The 16,146-nt window shown below is 44.9% G+C and overlaps 1 protein-coding gene across 1 annotated transcript in view; it reads left to right on the forward strand.

Annotated features, from left to right (window-relative positions):
- Positions 1–4,784: 4,784 nt before the first annotated feature.
- Positions 4,785–16,146, forward strand: part of SYT6 (synaptotagmin 6) — a 62,554-nt gene continuing 51,192 nt past the window's right edge. The window contains exons 1-2 of the mRNA XM_069090305.1: positions 4,785–5,139; positions 7,519–8,077. Coding sequence (XP_068946406.1) covers positions 4,877–5,139; positions 7,519–8,077 — 822 coding nt within the window. The 5' untranslated portion in view covers positions 4,785–4,876. The remainder of the gene's footprint in view (positions 5,140–7,518; positions 8,078–16,146) is intronic.

Genomic DNA, 16,146 nt, shown 5'->3' on the forward strand with positions numbered 1-16,146 from the left:
GTCTATGGATCCCCTTAATGATGGTGAGAGCAGGCGTGTAGTCATAAAGCTCAGTGTTTCAGTAATTAGCCCACTATTGTCTTCCCTCATCATAGCTTCACTGGGGAGCCTTCATCCCTCCTCTGTTTGGACTCTGCTAATTATCCCCATTGGTGGCTCAGGCCTGGATCTCCAGAAGAAGGGAAAGACAGCGAACATTCAACCCCCCAAAACCCTGAATTTTAATTACACTGGGCTCTCCTAATGAATTTGTGAGCCAAATGGGCCGTTTTATTAATGAGCTGAATCTGAGGGCCTCAGAATAAGACAACCCCTTATCCATATTCCTGCTATTCCAAACACTACTGCTCTCTTCCGTCTCTGCATATAGGGACACACACACATATCTACATACAGCCACCCTTGCTTTTCAGGGGCAACCACGGCTGGCCTGTTCTAGAGGGCATTTGGCCAATTGCCTGGTGGTCTGTGAACTGATTTTCAGCCTGTTCACTTTCCCAGAGGAGGGAGGGAGCTGAAAGTGGACTGACCCCATGGAAGGCTTCAGGACTTGGGCCATGGAGGTCATCTACCCTAGAAAGATTCTGTGAGCTTCAGGGAATTAATTTCTATTCTCTGACCTCCTATTGCTCCTAGCCTTTAATTCTTGGCTCATCTCTGCCTCCTGGGTTGGCAGAAGTTATACAGCGCTGGTCCAGATTTCTTCTTACTGTGGACCTGAACTGTCCTCTGGAAATATCCAGTATCTCCATCTTTCCTTGTCTCTTTGTTAGTATCTAGGTTTCTCTATCCCTTTTGAGTCTTTGCCTTTCTGCATCTCTTAGCTCTGAATTGACATCTCTCCGTGTGTCTCTGGTTAGTCTGTCTTTGTAATTCTGTGTCTCTCAGCTCTGTGCCTGGACCTCCATCTCCAACTATGGAGATTTCTGGTTCTTGGATCCCTATCTATATCTAACCATTATCTCTGAGTTGACTTCTATCTCTGAGAATCCCTGTTTGTGAGCATTGCTTGTTAGAGGCAATATTAACTCCCTCTAGAGTGTCTGAGTGGGGTCTGCCTCTAAGAGTTTCCCAGAAGCCCCAGACAGACCCTGATGTCAAGCCACCCTGCCTCTGGAATAAGGCAAAGAATGGGGCCTTTCTTTGCTTCCTTTCCCTGGTTTATCTTTTCATTTACAATCTATTAGCAGGGATGCCTATTACTGTAACCAAATGGATTTTCCTGACATGGAAGCCAGTTTAGAAAAATGGTAGCAATAGCAAATGATAAGAGCAATGATGAAACTTAAGGCCAAGGGTGTGGAGATCTGGTGCCCAGTGTCTGGGGAATGAGGTGTCAATATGAGAGATAAGGCTTTGCCTGCTAATTAATAACTGTTGTAATTTCAGAAAGAGAGGAAGGGCCCCTAGATAGTGTCACAAGAGAGCTGTCACCCTGGCCATGGTGGGATTGTTGTAAATGATAACAAGATATTGGCCTGATAGCCTTTGAAGGAATTTGCTCCTTTCCAGGCAAACAGCAGGGAAATGAGGGGTCTAGTGGATTCTGTTAAGGGTCCTGGTATGCTGGAAATTTGCCTAGCTTGCTGAGTGGAAGGGATCTTCTCCACCAGATTTGGAGCCAGGAACAGAGCCCCAATATTGTTAGCTCACAGAATCATAAAATCAGAGTAGAAAAGTATTTCAGAGATTCTCAGGGCCATCAGCTATGCACACTACCAGCCTCAGGAACCACAGGGATCACAGAGTTAAGGACAATCACAGAGCTATCTGTCCAGTGTCTACATTTCTGGCTAGCTCTGGATGATCTAGATCAAATCCCCTCATTTTGACATATGAGAAAACTGTGGCCCATAGGGGTAAGGTGACTTGTCTAAGGTCATACAGCTAGCTAATGGCAGAACTGGGGCTGGAAATCTGATTCCTAGGCGAGAACTCTTTCTTCTACCTCTCTGGTCTTATACTCTGAAGCAAGGACTTTCAGAGCTAGGAGGGAGCTTAGAGGTTGTGTAACCCATTCCAACCTGTAGAATTTCTGAAAGCTCAAGCTTTGGGGGTTCCATTTCCCACCCCCACTCCCCAAGTCAGGAAAGCACAAGATTCCTCAAAGGTCTTGCACTATGCTACATAAAATCATAGATTTAGGACTAGAAGGACCTTCATGGTCTTCTCAAGTCCAACTTCTTCATTTTACAGATGAGGAAACTGAGACCAGATAGGTTAAATGACTTGCCTGCAGTCATGTAGATGATAAACTGCAGAGAATGGATTCAAACAAGCTACTTGGCTCCAAATACCAAATCCACCCATTGTTTTCTCTTGGAATTTTTCAATAGTCAGGAGGATTCCTGGTAGTTTGAAAATCAGTGTGTGTGTGTGTGTGTGTGTGTGTGTGTGTGTGTGTGTGTGACTCACTTATCCCATAGCCCCACAGTGGTGGGAGGGTTAAGAGAATTTTTCTTGCTTATGTCCTATAGGTGAGGATGGGTACTACTGGATTAACTGTAGCAGGTCCATTTTGGGGAGTGGTTATCTGTTAGTGGCACTCAGTGTTCCCTCCTAGACTCCACTTTGAGCCATCAGTCACCCCAAACCCCTTGTGAACTGGGGCAATGATGTAAAGGCTAGCTGGATGTCAGTACTGATGCCTTGAAAGCAACTGAATCTATCACCCTGGTCTCTCTGCTTTTGAGCTGAGCTAAACAATCCTGCCTGTGGCAGGGAGTCATGAACTTCAGTCTTTCTCCCCGAAGTTCTCCCCAAGAAAGCACCTTTTCTGGTCAGAATAAAACCAGCGTGTAATTTGGGGTTATCATTCCTAATATGGGAACCCCACTTGCTTTGAGTCACAACCTTTGAGAGCAGCAGCCTGGATTCACGTGTTTCAGAGAGCATTCAAAATAGCAGCTACCCAGATCAATTAATCTGGATTCAGGTTTTTGTCAGATTGAACATTTAAATGCACTGTGTTCCATGGATTCCCTCCCCCCACTCCATTCACATTAAAATTCTAATTATTATCAGAGAAAAGAAGGCATGATCAAAGGGAAACAAAGTCCTAGAAATACCTTGTGTTTTAAGGTGACTCATATTCTTAGGGATTACATCCAGAACAGCTGTAACAGGGAACAGATGTGAAGTGTCTAGAAACGCCCAACTACTTAAAATAAGGACATCTTTTTAGCTGATTTTTCCTTGAATTGTTGGATGGGTTTTTGTTTGCAAAGTCCAGTGTGGGTTCTAGAAGGGACCAGAAAACCAGTTTTCCAGGCTGTCCTTTGGGGCCAGGGGCCAATCCCAGTTCCTCTGGAGATCTGCCCCAACACAGCCTTCTCCACAACCCTCCCAGCCCTACTCCCCCTCCCTGAATTTGTGGTACATGTCTTGTTGTTTTCTCATTTCCCTACATAATGACTTAGAGTTGTGTAATCGTTGTGTTATGGTTGTCTTGGCGCTGTCAATCATAGTAACACATATGTACAATGCTACTCTCTTCTGAAAACTGAAGGCCATTTCTTAGCCCCAAGCTCTCCATGGGAGGAAGTTTAGGGCTAAGAAAGGCTGATTTAATGTCCCTGGAGCCTGATTTAACTTGTTCCCAAGGAGTTTTAGGTATTATTCACCTATTTCTCAGATTCATAGAATAATGAATTAGAACAAAAAGCCACCATAGCAATAATGTGCTAACATCTCCTCATCTTAAGGATGAGGAAATAGATGCCCAGAGCCAAGTGTAGATGATTTCTAGAGTTCAGACAAGAACACTAGGCCAATGTTCTTTGATAAGGCCCCAATGCTTACCGAGAGGTTTGACTAGAAAAAATGATACCCAGTTTTCCTCCTCTGGCCTTTCTACCCAGAGTCAATACCTACCCTCAGGTGTGGTGGGTATGACCTTGGTTTGTATGTTGGGGTGATATGGATGATTTGGTTAATATTGTTTCTAAGAGGTTAGGTTAGCTCCATGCTCTACCCTACTCTAATTAGCAAGTTCCCTCTTTGGGTGTAGTAGGGTGGGGGGCTCTTCCAGAAGTGTGATGGGAGGAAGGGAGGGAGGGATTCATCTGGCCTGATTTCATGGGTCAGCAGTAACTCTAGGGTGCTGTCCCAGGCCACCCGCCATAACATCTGAATGAGAAGGTTTTCCAGTAAGACTCTCAACTATCCCCATGAATGGATCCAAGGCCACAGTACAATAATTTCAAATAGCAGATAATCGCTACTACCACCACCAAAAAGGGGGGGAGAGGCATTCCCTTTTATTTTGTATCTATGCCATACTCTAAAGTAGTACATTTCACCTCAAGTCAATGGCATTAAACCTCTCACATGACCAGCACTAGGTTAGGCACTGTGGGTGACACAGAGAAAGAATGGTATTCAATTACATTCTTCAATTAGTCTACATGTTGTTTAGGCTGTTATCAATTTATCTTTCATTCACAGAGAACATACCAGCCATCAGGGAGGTGAAGCAGCCTAGATGTATACCCAGTGGTGGGGGCAACCTAATTTGGTGCAAAGCTATTTCTGCAGATAATCCGCATGATGGAAAATTGAGAGTAGACTGGAAAACCATTTTTTTCCTTTGACCTGGCAGCTTTCTCATGACCACTCTTTTCTTTTCTCCTTTCTTTGTCCTCCACGTGTGCTCCCTCCCTGCTTCTCCTGCCAATGCCATTCCCTCTCCCCCTTCACTCCTTACCCCATTGTCCCCTCTGCCATCTCCTTTCCCCTCTTCTGTCTGTCTCCGTCTCCCCTGCCTGCCCTGTCCCTGCTGGTAGGCGCCTCCGTCAGCCTCCTTGCTGTGGTAGTTATTGTGTGTGGCGTGGCCCTGGTGGCAGTATTTTTCTTTCTCTTTTGGAAGCTGTGTTGGATGCCCTGGAGGAACAAGGAGGCCTCCAGCCCTTCTTCCACTAACCCTACCTTGGCGGCCCCCCAGAGTCCCAGCCCCAGCCCCAGAGACACGATGGCCGACAAGCTGAAGGACCCCAACACCCTGGGCTTCCTGGAGGCAGCTGTGAAGATCAGCCACACATCGCCAGACATCCCAGCGGAAGTGCAGATGTCTGTTAAGGAGCATATCATGCGTCACACAAGGCTGCAACGGCAGACCACAGAGCCGGCCTCATCCACCAGGTAAGGAGTACGATACCATCTGACCTCCTACAAACACACACCTCCTCTTCCCCCCACCCCCATCCCTGTATCTATGTGGAGGTGCAGAGGAAGAGAAAGGGGGAAGGAAATAAGCATTTATTAAGCACTTACTGCATACCTAGCACTCTGCTAAATGCTTTACAAATATTTTCTCATTTGAAGATGGGACAAAATGGTTCTCCTTAACCATATGGAAATATAAACTTTTTAAAGTGACTTGGGAGCATTTAAAGACCAACTGGTTATCTAAGAGGGCAACGTTGTGATTATTGGAGTAGTGCATCAGTGGGGGCTTCCAAGAAGTGAGAGGGGTCAGGGGACAACACATGGTTGTGCGTACCTGAGAGTTCCTTCTCTCAATCCCTACTCTCATCCCACCTTCTCCCACCTCTGTGTCTTTGTGCTTGGCATACCCTGTAACTAGCATGAATCCCAACTCCCACCCACAGGTGTCCTTCTCCCCATTTCTGCCTATTAAAAACCTTCCCTTCTTTCAGAGACCAACCCAGGCTCTACCTCCTGCATGAAGCTTCTTCCCCCCAGTTGAAAGAGATCTCTCTTCCTCTTCCAATCTCTCATGGCCATTTGCATTGCCTTATCTTCCATAACTTGTGCAGGCTCCTTACCACTCAACTGAACTATTGCAATATCCTCCTAATAGGTCTTCCCATCTCCCTGTCATATGCTCCCTTCCCCAAGTTCCAAGCCATCCTTCACTCCATTGCCAAACTGACCTTCCTTCTGCATAGATCTGGTCTTATTACTATGCACACACATGCACAAAAATCTTCGGTTGCTCATTATTGCCTATTAAATTCAAATAGTCAAGGCATCCACAATATGGTACCTCCCTACCTTTCCAGACTTATTCAATGCTATCCATCTCTGCATACTGTGTTGTTGCTCAGATGTGAATGACTCTAGGTGACCCCACGGACTTGTCCATGGGGTTTTCTTGGCAAAGATACTGGAGTGGCTTGCGATTTTCTTCTCCTGTGTGTCTGAATTTTACAGAAGAGGAACTGAGGCAAATAGGGGTTTGCCTAAGGTCACACAGATATGAAGTGTCTGAGGCCATAGTTGAACTCAGATCTTCCTGACTCCAGGTCCAGTGCCCTATGCACTATGGCGCCACCTAGCTGTACACTCTACCTCCAGCCCAAATTGGACTACTCTTTTGCTGCCCCACACCTGTGTTTTCCTACTGCTGAACCTTTGTTTAAGCTGTCTCTTGTGCCTGAAATGCCTTCTCTACTCCCCAGTCCCTCCTGTTTGCATTCTCACACAATGTCTAAGATCCAAATCAATTGCCATCTCTTCCATGAAAAATGCATTTCTGGTTTTTTTTGGAGGGCGATTGGGGTTAACTGACTTGCCCGAGGTTACATGGCTAGTTAAGTGTTAAGTGTCTGAGGTTGGATTTGAACTCAGGTCCTCCTGACTCCAGGGCTGGTGCTCTATTCACTGCACCACCTAGTCACCCCCAAAAAAATTCATTTCTATAGGACTTTGTGATTTCCCAAGCATTTTCTTACGATGCCTCTGAGATAGACTTTACTTCTATTATATATTATATTATAAATTATTATATCCCTATTATCAATGAAGAAACAAAAATGTTTAGTCAAGCATATCCCCAGTGGCCTGATTCCAAGCACTCTACTGACTGTGCCACACAGCTTTCCTGATTCTGCTCAGTTAGAAATAGCCTTCCTTCCTTGGTCCTGCAAAAAACATATTTCTCTCACTTCTCTTTTACATTTATGCAGTTTTGCACTATTGCTAATAGATGGCATTTATATAACACTTGAATGTTTGCAAAATGCTTTATAGATATTATATATATATACATACATTATCTCATTTGACCCTCACATTTGACCCTTGAGGTAACTTATTATCCCCATTTCACATATAAGGAAAATGAGACCCAAATAGGTTAAATGAATTTACCTAGGATCACATGGCTGATAAATTATCTGAGGCAGGCTTTGAACTCAGTTTTCCTGATTTTAAATCCAACACTCTAACTACACTATGCTTAGCTGTCTCAATTATTTACATAGAGACCACATCTCCTTTCTAGACTGTAAATCTCATGAGGGCAGTGACCATGTCGTATCTAAATTTTATATCTCCCCTAGCACCTGGAACAGTGCTGTGTACACAGTAAGTGACTAATATGTGCTCATAGATTTTAAATACATTGAATTATGAATCCTTAAAGGCAAAGAGCTGTCTTATTTCAACTCTGTATTTCCTGGTACCTAGTTCAGTACTTTGCACATAGTAGGTTCCTTAACTGTTTGTTGAATGAAGACCTGACCTCTCTTTCCCCTTCCCCCTGCCTGCTCCCAGGCACACCTCCTTTAAGCGCCACCTGCCCCGGCAGATGCATGTCTCCAGTGTGGACTATGGCAATGACCTGCCCCCTGCTGCTGAGCAGCCAACCAGCATTGGCCGAATCAAGCCCGAGCTGTACAAGCAAAAGTCGGTGGATGATGAGGAAGGCAAGAATGAGGCTGCCAAGACTTGTGGAAAGATCAACTTCAGCCTGAAGTATGACTATGAGAATGAGACCCTGGTTGTGCGGATCCTGAAGGCCTTTGACCTCCCTGCCAAGGACTTCTGCGGCAGCTCTGACCCCTACGTCAAGATCTACCTCCTGCCTGACCGCAAGTGCAAGCTGCAGACCCGAGTGCATCGCAAGACCTTGAATCCCACATTTGACGAGAATTTCCACTTCCCTGTTCCTTACGAGGAGCTGGCTGACCGGAAGCTTCATCTCAGTGTCTTCGACTTTGACCGCTTTTCTCGCCATGATATGATTGGGGAGGTTATCTTGGACAACCTCTTTGAGGCCTCTGATCTGTCCCGAGAGACGTCTATCTGGAAGGACATTCAGTACGCCACCAGTGTGAGTACTTATCTCTATTTCCTACAGTTTCTTGGGGTAGGGTTGGCATCTCTCAAAAGACAGCTAGTCTTTTTTCTGATGGTCTGTTGGATAACCTCCAGAACAGGGAGGGAGAAACAAGGGACACTGGAAACTCTTCCCATGGGTGCCTGGCTAGCTCTCAGAAAGCCATCTGAACCTGTTCCAAGTTGTGGAAATGAAAACAGAGCCAAAAGGTTAGTGCATAGAAAGTGAATCATAATTCTGGTGCCTCTGTTCCTCCTTTATTGCATATTTTGAAACTTCTTGCCCACCATGACTCAGTTTTCCATCTTAAAATTGGGTGTGTATAATTCATGCACCCCGAGAGACAAGAGAAAGAGGTGGGGTAAAGTCAACCAGATGACAATACCCCCCAGATCACATCACCTTTTTTTAAGTGCTTAGAATAGATAAAGAACAGCCATGGTCCCCTCTCTTGATGAGCTCTAAGGCCTAATAGGAAAAGGGGACAAATCCAAATGAAGATTGATGGATTACATTTAGAAACATAGCATGAAAACCCAAGGAGGCTAGTAGAACTTTCAGGAGCTATGTTTATGGGCCAAAGGGGGCCAAAGTGATCCCAGTGAATTGAGATTATTCAGAGAAGGCTTTCTGGCACTCAGTCTCAAACAGGGTTTTAAAGGTAAGGAAGGACATGATTTAACAAAGAAACAAGGGGAAGGGATTTCAAGTGGGACACTTTTAGCCATGAAGAATCACAGGCCTGAGGCTTTAGTCCTAATCCCTATGGCCTTCAATTTAACTACTTTTCCCAGATGTGGTCAGACTTGTCCATTGGTGGTAGATCTTCTGTATGGCAGAAAAGTGTCCCTGAATGCCTTTGGCTCGGTATATATTGTGTCTTCAGAGTCCTCTGGTGCAGGTCAGGTGGTGTACACAAGTGGATGGTGAGTGATGTATGGTATCATTGGTGTTGCTATGGTATGTGGTATCTAGAGCTAAGTCTCATGGAGAACCTGAACGTGCATGTGGGGTGAACTCTCCAGTCACTTAGAATAGGTTTGGCTAGGATTCCTTTAACGATTGCCAGCTGAGATCCTCCCTTGTCCAATGTCACTTTGGCATTTGGTGCAAAGTAATTATCTCCACCTTTGGCCTTCCTCTTTCATAGAAGATATTCAATAAAAGCAAGCTGGATTGAATTGCTAGAGTATATTGAATAAAAGTCCTAGGAGACTATAAGCTCCTTGAGGGCAAGAATTCTTTCATTTTTATCTTAGGATCCCCAATACAAAGCACAGGGTCTGGTGTGTAGTTGGTGCCTAATAAGTGCTTATTGATTGATTAATTGGGAAATACACCCTAAAGTGGTAGGGAAAGGAAAGAATTGTTGGAGAGAGAGAGAGAGAGAGAGAGAGAGAGAGAGAGAGAGAATGAGAAGAAGCCATTTGATCTCTAGGTGGCCTCTGCCTCTACCTTCAAGAGGTAACACTGGGGCAGCATCTATCTACACACACACACACACACACACACACACACACCACTTCTAGCTCATGTCAGTTCTAGCTGCCAATTATGGAAGGAGTAATGCTGCTTGTCTGGAGTTGTCCATTTGTTTCCCCAAAGACCTATGGTTCTCTCCACCCCCAGGGCTCCTGTCTAGCCATACATGGCTTCCCAACACCCCTGCTCCTTCTGCCTTCACAACATTGCATCCCCAACAGCATAGGCATCAGGGCAAGAAAGGCAGGGAAGAAAGGAGTGGCAAACTCAGAGTCGGCCCAGAGCCCAGGAGCTCTTATCTATAAATCATTGGGAAGTTTACATCTGTTTCTACTCTTGCTTCTCAGTCTCCCAAGGGACAGAATCCATTATGGTGACTGTATACGTCCTGGAAAGAAACTCTATCCCCACCTTCTCCTTATACACAATGCAAGGGAATGTCCAGGGGAGAAGAACCAAGCGGAGGCAGCAGGCATTTGCCCCTACAGTGGGGCAGGAGGTGAGGTAGGAGCAAGAACAGAATGAAGACGTTAGGAGGCCAGCTACTTGTACTCCAGGCAATATTGTCCTGCAGGGGTGGGGAACCTCTAGGTCCTCAAGTGCAGCCCTTTGATGAACAGAATCCAAACTTCAAAGGGCTACACTTGAGGACCTAGAGAGCCACACATGGCCTCGAGACTGCAGATTCCCCTCCCCTGGCTGCCCTCTTTCTACTTCCACTTCAGGAAAGAGATTTGGGAGAAAGAAGAGGATTTCAGCCAGACCTGCAGTGGACAGAGAACTAAACTTGGAGGTCCCTTTTCTATTACTAACTTAGCTGGTTGATCTTGAGCAAGAATCACCATTATTTTAAGCCTCTGTTTCTCCATTTACAAAATGTTCGGCAGTTGCAGTCATGTCCAACACTTTGTGATCCTTTTTGGAATTTTCTTGGCAAAGACACTGGAATGGTTTGCCATGTTCTTCTCCAGCTCATTTTACAGATGAGGAAACTGAGGCAAGTAGGGTTAAGTGACTTACCCAGAGTCACCCAGCTAGTAAGTGTCTGAGTCTGTATTTGAACTCAGGTCTTCCTGACTCTAGGTCCAATGTTCTATTCACTGTGCCACCTACCTACAAAATGGCAGGGTTAAAATAAATGATCTCTCAGATCTCTTCCAGTTCCAACATTCTGTGATTCCAACTCCAAAGACAAGTAGATCTTGACCTAAGAGCCTAGCCACATCACTAGGAAGCTGGACCCACAAGTGAAGAAGTCTTCCTAGTTTGGAAGCAGCAGCCAGAGCTCATGCTTACAAGAACCCATGGCTATGGTCACACCCTGATGAGATGCCAGGAGTTTAGGATTATCAGGCATTAGCTGAAATGGACCTGAGAGGTCACATGGTCAGCAGGAATGACACGAGCTTAAACCTTCTCAATCTCTGAGAAATCACCCTACTCTGAGGAGTTCTAGACCTCGGGAAATGGAAAGTGTTTGTCTGTTCACACCATGGGTGGGGTGATGCTTCTCCGTGGTTCCTTCATCTAGAGTCAGGAAGACCTGAGTTCAAATTCAACCTTAGATACTTCCTAGCTGTGTGACCCTGGGCAAGTCACCTAACCTCTGCCTCAGTTTCCTTGTCTATAAAATGGGGGCAATAACAGCATCTACTTCCCAGAGATTTTGTGAGGGTCGAATGAGCTCATAATTATAAAGCACTTAGGACAGTACCTGGAACATAGTAGGTGCTAAATAAATGCTAGCTAGCACAATTATCATTATCATTATTACAATTCTTAATCTCAACTTCCCTAAGGAGTCTGCAGATAGATTTTAGTGGATCTGTGAACTTGAATGGGAAAACAATTACATCTTTAGTTCACTAACCTTTGCTTTCCTTGTAATCCTATGTATTTTACACATTTAAAAACATTATTCTGAGAAAGGGTGCATAGGCCTCACCAGAGTGCCTTAGGGGTCTATGAGACAAAAAGAGGTTTCAAACCCCTACTTAAATGATTCTACTTTGCAGTCAGTTCCCTGGGTCTCCTCTGGGCCTGCCCCATGAGGGACGATTCCCCAGACTTGCTCCGCTTCCCTGAATGCTGGCCAGATTCACTGTTCTCAAGTGAGCCTGGCAGAATGTGGGTGCCTCTTCCAAGGACAGATCATCCTGCCTGCCTTAAGATGCATCTCCTGCCACTTTGAGGAGGAAGAGACAGGGAGGAGGGCACAGAGGGCAAGCAGGCTTTGTGGTTCATGCTGACTCTTAGAAATCCCAGTTTTCTCATAGCCCTGAAGGCCCAAGTCAGCCTATCTACAGGATTGATGGATGGAGTACAGAGAGAACTGGAATAGTTACTGAGGATACAGTAAGAGATGAAGGACTGCCTGTGGTGTCTCTCCACTCCCATTCATCCTGCGGCACGTGCCGCCTGATTATTAATCTTCCTAAAGTATTGTTTCATCATCTCACTTCCTGCTTGAGAGCTCCAGCGCCTTCAGGATGAAGCCCAGACTCCCCAGCCTTCCACAGCACTATAAGCTCAGCCTGTGCATCCAGCCTTACCTGAAAAGCCCTGTGCTCCACCCTGGCTGGTCCATTCCACCAGGCTCACTCTGCTCATACCCACTTCTAGGCCTTATCTCATATTGTTCCCCTTGCCTAGAGTGGCCCACTTCTTCCTCTCTGCCATCCCACAAGGCCTTCCTACTGCTATTCTCTCCCATCATCCCCTCCTGTAGATGTATTATCTACATCAGAGGTGTCAAGCATAAGGCCCTCCACTATAGTATGGGGCCCTGCAACACTCCTGAGTGCAGCCTGAACCAGATTAAAATGCAATTAGAAAATATTCAACAAGATAAATAAAAATAGAATAAAATGTGTTAATATGTGGTTTTCTAAATCAGTATGGGCCTGCAGAGATCCTTATTGAAAGTTTAGTGACCCTTCTTCTATTCAAGTTTTACATCACTGGTCTATATCACTCTTTTTGGACAAATAATCATATCCTGCCTGATATAATATTCTGAACAATTTACGTATGTCTTATTGCTCCGACAAAACCAGGACATTCCCAAAGGATCATGTCCTATGTAGAATCTTATTTTCCCTGTTACTGCCTCCCCGCCCCCCCCTTTCTGTCTCTGTCTCTCTGTCTCTGTCTGTCTCTGTCTCTCTGTCTCTGTCTCTCTGTCTCTGTCTCTCTGTCTCTTTCTGTCTGTCTCTGTCTCTGTCTCTCTCTGTCTCTCTGTCTCTGTCTCTCTCTATCTCTCTTAACATAGTTGATGCTTGGTAATATTTAAGGAGGAAGGAGATTGGTACAGACTTGTGCTCTTTTTAGAGTAGAGTCCCCCCAAAGAGTAAAATCCCTCTGCTTCTGTTGATCATTGCCTTATAGTCTTAGAGAGTTGCTTAGAGTTACAGGAGGCTAAGTCACTTGCTCAGGGTCCCCCAGTCAATGTAGAATGCGAGCCCTGTCTTTTTATAGGGCCAGCTCTATAGCTACCAAACCATACTATCTCTCACCCCAGAGAAGGCTCCATAGCAATAGCTTACATTGAATACCACTTTCCGGTTTCTAAAGCATGTTCCTCACAATAGATCTATAAGGCATGAAGTACAAGTATGACTATTCTCACTTTTAGATGAGAAAACAAACTCAGAAAGGTCAAGTGACTTGCAGAAACCCCCAGCTAGTAAAAGTCATCAGAGTCAAGACTTGCACCTAGGTCTTCACACTTTAATTCCAGTGAAGTCTTCCTTGTACCAATACTGCTACTTGTAAAAATAACTCATTTGTGGGACACTTTACAATTTGCAAAACATCTCTCTGAGACAAGTATGGCTATCCCCATTTTACAGATGAGGAAATCGATGATCAGCAGAGTTAAGTGCTTTGCCCAAGGTCACACAGCTAGTCAGTGGCAGAACTGGGACTTGAAACAAGGTCTCTTATTCTTACGCTCTTTGCATTTGAATGGATGGATGAATGAATGCAGCATGATTTAATGGAAATGCTGTGCATAAATACTAAGGATATTTGTATAGTTAGAAAGGGATCAGAACTGGAATCAATTCTATTGATTCAGAATCAGGGAAGTTTTCCTGAAGGAAATATCGTATAGCACTTGATATAATGAGTATTGAGCCAGGTTTGGAAGGAGGGTTGGAATATGGCTTGGTGAAAAGCAGAAATAGGAAGTTAGAATGGATAAGCTCTGTGTGGTGAGTGACAAGCAGGATAATGTGGCTGGATGGAAATGCCATACTGGGAAACAACATTAAGTAATGAGGGGGAAAAATGACAAAGGAATCATAGATTTCATGCTGGGAAGGACTTTAGAGATTCTCTAGTATAACCCCATCAATTTCCAAATGAGGAAACAGAGGCCTGGGAAAATGAAATTACTTACCCAAGATCATACGCTGTAAAACTGAGATTTGGACACAAGTCTTCTGCCTTTAAGTCCAACACTCTTCTGATTGTACCGTGCTGCCTCTGGGAATTGGGGGTGCTATGGTGTTTAGAAACCCTGAAGACCAAGTAGAGCAGATTTGCTTTAGGGTCAAATGTATTCTTTTTTTTTCTTAAGTTTTTTTGTTTGTTTGTTTTAGTTTTTTGCTTTTTGGAGGGCAATTGGGGTTGTGACTTGCCCAAAGTTACACAGCTAGTAAGTGTGTCAAATGTCTAAGGCCAGATCTGAACTCAGGTGCTCCTGACTCCAAGGCTGGTGCTCTATTTGCTGCGCCACCTGGCCGCCCCAAATATATTCTTTTTTTTTTTTTTTTGCTTTTTGGAGGGCAATTGGGGTTAAGTGACTTGCCCAAGGTCACATGGCTAGTTTTTTTGTGTTTCTGTGTTAAGTGTCTGAGGCCAGATCCAAACCCAGGTCCTCCTAACTCCAGGGCGGGTGCTCTATTCACTGAGCCACCCAGCCGCCCCCTCAAATATATTCTTTAGATACCGTTCCAGTATCACTTTTCGCTCTTGCAGCAAGGGGCCCAAACAAGTATGGGCCAAGGGGACCAGGTGCCTACAGGTACCTCTCTCTTTCTTATAGTGCTCAGACTATAAAGTCCAGAATTATAAAGTCATTCCCCCATTCATTTTCAGTGACTGGATGGTAAATAAAATGAGCCTTAGACAAAATATTTTTTTTAATGCTCCTTTACTGGCCCTAAAGTAAACAGAGCCTCAGGGCACATGTGCTCACATACAATCTCCCACCCCTCACAAAATTCAGAGACTGCTTAATTAGAATTTGCACTCTACATTGGTTAGAGACAAGCAGATTGATTCTCCTGCTTCAGCTTGTCAATTCTCTTTTTCCAAACATTGAATCATAGAAACTTGTGTTTGGGAGCATGATTGTAGGTGGTCATTATCTTTCCCCTTGCTTTGGGGCCACTCAAATTGTGGACCTAAGCTGGAGCTTCTCTCTCCTTCCCAGATTGTGTTGCCTCTATTTATCTTTAAGAAGGACCATCAGTAATTTACCACAATTCTCAGCTTCCTCTTACCTTCCTCCATGTACTTATATTGACAAAAGTAAGGGCTGTTCCTTACCTCTGCATTACCCCCCTACCCTGGCCCAGTCTTATTATTTCTATATAAAGCCTTAGATTTATCATTATAATGGAAAAGCCGTCATCTGGTTTTGCCAACATCTCTGTAATATTGTCGTTATTGCTGAGGAGGCCTTAGACCCTCATGCATACAGTGCAGCTAATCCTACTGTGGATTCTGTTCTGCAGCAAGGGATGAGAATTTGTAATTGGCACCATAAATATGCAGTGTGGTGGTGACCCTAATGAACTCCTCATCTTCCTGCCTTTTGCAAGGGTCCCAATCAGTCCAGAGCTGAGAGCGGGAGAAGGGAGGCAGTGGCTAGAGGAAGAAACAGTACTAATTACACTCTATGTCGTATGCTTTGAGGTGAAGAAGAGGGCAAGAAGGCAAGGAAGGAGGCTGGATCGAAACCCAGGTCCTCCTAACTCCCGGGTGGGTGCTCTATTCACTGAGCCACTCAGCCTTTCTTTAAGGAAAGGCAGTGGGAACCAGGAGATCTGGATTTGAGTGCCAGTTGTGCTACTTACCAGGTGTGTGATCTCAGGCAAGTATCTTCACTTTTCTGGGCCTCTGCTTTCATATTTGTAAAGTGTGGGGATTAGACTGGCTTCTAAGACCCCTTCCAGCTCAAACAGTCTGTAACTCCACCATACATTGGAGAAAGCCCTTTATTCTCTGGCTTTTACATCAAACATGTTAGTGTCAACAGCACAAGGAGAATGAGTTGTAGATTCCCATTATAGACATAAATCTCCAGAATGCCAGGCTGTTGGGCATCATTTCAGTATACCTTTTCTCTCCTAAAAATTGTAAAGTATAGGCTTCCCCAAAGATAGATAGATTAGATAGACAGACGGATGGACGGACGGACAGACAGACGGACGGACGGACAGACGGACGGACGGACGGACAGACGGACGGACGGACGGACGGACGGATGGACAGGCAGGCAGGCAGGCAGGCAGACAGACAGACAGACAGACAGACAGACAGACAGACAGACAGACAGACAGACAGACAGA

Source organism: Petaurus breviceps, unplaced genomic scaffold (genome assembly GCF_028583685.1).
Source record: "Petaurus breviceps papuanus isolate PSGF00001 unplaced genomic scaffold, PetGlider_PUasm1.0 186, whole genome shotgun sequence".
NCBI lineage: Eukaryota > Metazoa > Chordata > Mammalia > Diprotodontia > Petauridae > Petaurus > Petaurus breviceps.